The following is a 5,455-nucleotide window of genomic DNA, read 5'->3' as shown; positions in this document are numbered from 1 at the left end:
CGAGGCGGGGGGTGGGGCGGGGCGGGCGGCAGAGGCTCGCCCGGCAAGTTTGGGGGAGGGGGAGGGTTGACAGGGGCCGCCGCACCCGCCGCACCCGCTGGACGACTCTCTCCGGACGACCCCAGCCCGCGGGCACCGGCCCCTTGTCCTGCCTGCAGGACGACTGGGAGAACTGGTCCGAGATGGTTGCAAAGTACGGGAAGGACGTGCAGATCGTCGGCGACGACCTCACCGTCACGAACCCGACCAAGATCGCGGTGAGGAGACCCCTCGCCCCCTCCCACGCCTGGCCCTCCCCGGCCGCTTCCCCCGTCCCGCTTCTGCTCCTCCGGCGGCGCACTCGAGCCGCTGACGCCGGGCCTCGCCCCTCCCCCCCCGCCGCTCTGCAGCGCGCGGTCAAGGACAGCGCGGCCAACGCGCTGCTGCTCAAGGTGAACCAGATCGGCTCCATCACCGAGGCGATCCAGGCCGTCAAGGACGCGAAGGCGGCCGGCTGGGGCGTGATGACCTCCCACCGCTCCGGCGAGACGGAGGACACCTACATCGCCGACCTCGCCGTCGGCCTCTGCACCGGCCAAATCAAGACGGGCGCGCCTTGCCGCTCGGAGCGGCTCGCAAAGTGCGCCACGCCTGCCCGTCGCGGGAGCGGCGTGCGGCGCGCTTGCCCCTCAGCCGCGGTGCCTCGCGCTAGGTACAACCAGCTGCTGCGCATCGAGGAGGAGCTGGGCGCCTCGGCGCCATACGCCGGAGCGGGCTTCCGCACGCCTCTGTGGATGAACGAGTAGACAGGACTGCTCCTCTGAGGAGTCATCGGCCAACCCCTTTGCCCATCCTCCGCTGCGCGCGCGCCGGGGGGCGCGCGCCAGCGCGATTGCGCCGCCCCGCGCGCCGGCCGCAGTGCGCAGAGGTGCCACTGCCAGAGGCCGCCAGACCCAGAGCGCAGAGCCAGAGCGCAGAGGCCCAAATGGTCCGTCTCCGAAATGCTTGTGTTCCTCCCACTCGCTCTTTTCCGTACCGATTCTTATTACTGGCGTATGGTAATGACAACGTACAGAAGAACATGCGCACAGAACTCTCATACTGACTCCCCGACATAACGCGTCCCCAGGCGCGCCGTGATCATTTTCCGGCTCCGCGCTGCGCCACACACTGCCCGACACTCCCGCTCAGTCCTTGTCCTTCTTCTTCTTTTTCTTCTTCTTCGGCTCCTCGGCCGCGGCCTCGTCGGCCGCCTCGCGCTTCTTCTTCTTCTTCTCCTTCTTGCCCTCCTTGTCGGGCTTTCCGCCTGCCTCGGCCCGCAGCTCGTCCAGCACCTCCCTCATCGCGTCGACGTTCTTCTTGGGCGCCTCGCCAGAGTCGTAGAAGCGCAGCCGCTGCTCCACCTGCTCCTTGAGCTTGTCCCCGAACTTGGAGGTCGGCTCGTCCGAAAAGTTGTCGATCCGGCACGCGATGGAGCACTTGTTTGCGAGGTAGCGCGAGATGCGGCCCTTGTTCTTTGCGGCGGCGCGGCCGATGAAGGAGGAGTGGAAGATGAGCCCGTACTTGGGCGTGTTGCCCTTCGTCTTGAGCGCGCGGAAGAGCGCCTTCTCGGCGCCCAGGATCTGCACAGTCGATGCGGGGTACTTTGACAGGTTGGTCAGCGAGCCCGCGTGCGAGATGAGCCGCGCGCCGACCTGGTCGCCTGGGGGAGAGGGGGAAGGGGGGAGGGGGGGGGGGGGGGGGTCACCCCGCAGGAGGGAAAAGAGGGGGGGGGGGGGGGGGGGTTCGCTTTCGGCCTCAGCCTCAGCCTCGCGAATTGGGTGTGCGGCGTGTGGAGCGCGCCGATCAGGGCTTGCAGGTTTGGCGCGACGGCATTCATCTTGTTGTGCAGGTACTCCTGCAGGGAGCGGCGGTATTCCGCGAGCTTCATCACGCGCTGCGCAAAGGTCTCGATGTTGAGCAGGTCGATGTCCGAGATGTCCATCCCCATCGAGTGCTTTGACGCGTCGAGCACCGCCTTTGCCTTGTCGGCGTCCATCACGACGCGCTCGAGCTCCGGCAGCCGCTCCGTCGAGAGCGAGTCGCGCCGCCGGATGAGTGTGACGAGCGCGGCGTACATGTAGTTATCGGACACGATCTTGAGCAGCTCCGGGAAGTGCCACGAGTACCACTCGCGCACGCGCATCGCGAAGGTGTTGATGTCCTTGTCGAGCGTGTCGAGGATCGCTATCGACTGGATGATGTGCTTGTCGGCGCGGTTGACATCAAACTTGACCTTGCAGCGCGAGTAGGAGTGGGCGAGGCCCAGCTGCGCGCGCTCCACGTCGCCCGTCCGCAGCCCGGACAGGAAGGTCGAGATGTGCACCCGGCAGCCCCGCAGCAGCTCGCGCGTGAGGTCGTTGCACACGACCGGCGTGCCGAGCTCCTCCTGGATGGCCTTGCCGATCTTCTCCTCGCCGACGCCGAGGGCCGCCTTGGCCTTCTTGCCCGCCTTGGCGGCGGGCACATTCGTCTCCACCGCCGTCCGCAGCACCGGGGAGAGCACACCCTCCCCCAAGTCGTTGATATTTTCGAGGGCGTCCTCTGCCGACGTAAACGGCATAAAGCCGCGGAGCGCGCAAATCTTGGAGAAGCGAGAAAAGTCGGGCGTCGCCTTCTGTGCGTCCGCCAGCTCGGCGCCAATCTCGTCCGACTCCTTTCGGTCGAAGATGGCAAAGCCCATCGCCGTCTCCAGCAGCAGGAACCGGACCTCAACCTACAGCGGAGCTCCGGAGAGAGCTGTGCGCACGCGCGCACGCGGCAGGGCGGAGCGGCGGGCGCATGGAGAGAGACGACGGTGCGCGCGGGGGGCGGCGGCCGACGCACCATGGCAGATCCCCCCTTCCGACGCGAGCTCGTGTGCTGTAGCTCGCGGTGGCGGCGAGGAGCGGCACGATCCTGAACCTGCCTATGGCGAACCGGGAAGAAAACCGCGCTGCGCTCGCATCCCTCCCTTGGGTTGTCTGTTTTCTTTCTTTCTTTGGGTGATCTATGGTGCAGCGACTCAGGAATTTCGGTGGCCGCAGAGGGCGCGCGCCATTTGCGGTCCGAGCGCGCCGACGCGTTTCAACAAATTGCTAACGTGTGAGTGTTAGAGTTGTTTGGTATTGCCTTACACGCCTGTAACCTCTCTTTAAGGTATTGCTAAAAATCTCAAGAAGTTTATTAACCAACAAGATTTCTTGTTGGTTAATAAAAAGCTCTCAAAAATCTCTCTCTCGCGTTTCTTTCTCGGTCGTGGGGTGCAAGGAGCGTGGCCGTCAGGCAGGTGGACGGAGGACCGCTCGACCACTCGACTGGAAAGGGTTTTGTTTGTTTTTGGGTCAAAGACCACGCGTATGGAGACGGGTGGGTCAAGAAGAATGCAGGCTGGAAGTTGATGGGGGCGCAGTCAGGGCGCAGTACTCCGACGCGTTGCCCCCTGACACAGTTAACACAAAAACCATTGTTATGGTGTTATGGCTCTCTCTCTTGGGCATAGCAGCCCATAACATGTTAGGGGCCCCATAACAGCCATAACACCCATAACATGTTTATGGGCTGCTATGAGAGAGCCGTCCCGGGTCCACGGTGTTATGGCCCGAGAGGCCACGCCGAACTGCTCGCCGCTGGAATTTTCGCTTCGCGCGCTGGCGCGCGAGGTTCGGCATCTTAGGGTACCCCCTAGGCGCTAGGGTTCTGAGGGCCGGATTGTTTTAAGACCTTTTAAGAAATGAGGAGATTTGGGGGCTCAAATTGTCAGGCGCTCGAGCCGGCGCGCAGTGGAGGGGGCGCCGCGCAGGGGGATCGGGGGGGTGCGAGAGGGGGCGTGGGTCGGGCGCGCACCGGCCGGCTCCGGGAGCGGCCGTCACGTCGAAGAGGGGACCTGGTGCTGTGCTCGAATGACGACGCATGCCGCTCTGCTGCGCCGCCGATAGCCCCTCTTCCGAGCCGGCGCGTGGCGGCGAGCCGCGGCCAGTATCGCTGGTGCGGTGGAGGCGGCAGCTTGCATCGGCCAGCAGCGGGTGCGGCCATCACGTCGATGAGGGGGGGTTGTCGGCGACTCGTGTGGCTCGAGGCCTACGCTGCGCCGCCCAAGCCCTACTGCCGATCCAGCGCCTGGCGTTTGGGGCGAGCCGCGGTCCTCGCTGATGGTATATGGCGGCGGCGGCGGCGGCTCGCCCTTCCCTCCGGCCGCAATTCCGATCCCGCCGCGCTCGCGGGAGGTGGCGCGTACACCTTACGCCCTTTCTCCTCAACGGCTATCCGTGCTTGCTGTGCCCCTGCGTGGTGTGTAATCAAGTTCTTACAACCCAAGGTGATAGAGGGCAAAAAGATCGATTGCGCTCTTGCCGATCCGCACCTACCTAGGCTCTTCTTGGGTGGCGCGCCCCCGCTCTTCACGGCGAAGTTGGTTTCTTTCTCGAGTTGCTGCTGTCTCCCGTGGTGTACCTGTGTTAGTGCCAGTGCGCGCCAGTCCCGTGCCCAGTGTTGCGCCAGGGCATTGTAAAATTCTTTTTCGAGTTGCTGCTGTCCTGAGGTGCCTTGATACAGCGGTGACGCGAATGAACGAGACGATCGCGCCCCCCGACGAGACGGCCGCGGCCGAGCCCTCCACGGAGCCCTCCGCCGAGACTGCCGCGCCCGCCGAAACGCCCGCCGCCGAGCCCACCACCGAGCCTGCCGCGGAGCCCGCTGCGCCCGCCGCAAGCGACTCGACCACCCCGGCCTTTGGTGAGGCGGCGGGCGAGCCGGCGTTCGGCGCCGCGGTGAGCGAGGCCGGCGGCGCCGATGGCGCCCCGGCGCCATCCTCCGATCCCGCGGCGGCGGGTATCACGCCCGCGGCGCCCGTGGCCGCCCCAGACGCGGCGGCGGCGACGGCTGCGGGTGCGGCGGCGCCGGGGGCGCTCGTCGGCGGCGGGAGCAGCCTTGCCGCGGCGGCCGCGGCCACCGAAGCGCAGCTCGCCGCCGCCCAGGCCGAGCTCGCCGCCGCGACGGCCGCTGCGGGCGGTGGGCTCGGAGGGCTCGGGGTCGGCCTCGGGGGCATGATGGGGGCGATGCCGGGCATGCCGGGCATGCCGGGCATGCCGGGCATGCCGGGGATGGGCGCCTACGGCATGCCCGGCCTCGGAGGCATGCCGCCCGGCATGGTGGGGCTCGGCGCCTACGGGATGGGCGCCCTCGGAGGGTACGGCGGCGCCCCTCCGCCGATGACAGCTCCGCCGCCAGACGGGACGAGCGCTGCTGCGCCGGAGGGGGGGTGGGCGCGGCTGATCGAGGGGTACCCGGCGTGGTCGAACGCCGCCGTCGCGATCGGCAAGCGCATGCAGCAGCTCGAGGCGCAGCCCGGCGTCGTGCGGCACGAGCTCAAGGTAGCCAAGCCCCTCGTGGGGAGGCTGATCGGGGTGGGGGGGGCGACGTACCGCGAGCTGCAGCAGCGGACGGGCGCCCACCTGTT

At 67.1% G+C, this 5,455-nt stretch overlaps 2 protein-coding genes across 2 annotated transcripts in view; one reads left to right on the top strand and one right to left on the bottom strand.

Moving 5' to 3' along the window:
• Positions 1-156: 156 nt before the first annotated feature.
• EMIHUDRAFT_434886 (hypothetical protein) lies at positions 157-2,916 on the bottom strand. The gene is made up of 5 exons (XM_005780155.1): positions 2,845-2,916; positions 1,822-2,734; positions 692-1,681; positions 390-619; positions 157-257 (listed from the first exon to the last, which is right to left on the bottom strand). Exons 1-3 carry the CDS (start codon positions 2,845-2,847, stop codon positions 1,167-1,169), a joined length of 1,431 nt encoding a protein of 476 aa, XP_005780212.1. The 5' UTR covers positions 2,848-2,916; the 3' UTR covers positions 157-257; positions 390-619; positions 692-1,166.
• A 1,646-nt stretch (positions 2,917-4,562) lies between these two features.
• The window catches only part of EMIHUDRAFT_204745 (hypothetical protein), a gene marked incomplete at both ends in the record, with an annotated part of 2,428 nt that continues 1,535 nt past the window's right edge, over positions 4,563-5,455 (top strand). Inside the window, 2 exons of the mRNA XM_005780154.1 lie at positions 4,563-4,847; positions 4,974-5,369. Coding sequence (XP_005780211.1) covers positions 4,563-4,847; positions 4,974-5,369 — 681 coding nt within the window. The remainder of the gene's footprint in view (positions 4,848-4,973; positions 5,370-5,455) is intronic.

This window comes from Emiliania huxleyi (assembly GCF_000372725.1).
Source record: "Emiliania huxleyi CCMP1516 unplaced genomic scaffold EMIHUscaffold_22, whole genome shotgun sequence".
Classification (NCBI taxonomy): Eukaryota; Haptophyta; order Isochrysidales; family Noelaerhabdaceae; genus Emiliania; species Emiliania huxleyi.
The sequence above is the reverse complement of the archived record's forward strand: the minus strand, read 5'-3'. Positions and strand labels throughout refer to the sequence as shown.

Coding starts and splice junctions, on each gene's coding strand:
- EMIHUDRAFT_434886 (XM_005780155.1), bottom strand. Junction 1,682..1,821: donor AAACCTGCAAGCCCTGATCG/GCGCGCTCCACA, acceptor CCTCTCCCCCAG/GCGACCAGGTCGGCGCGCGG.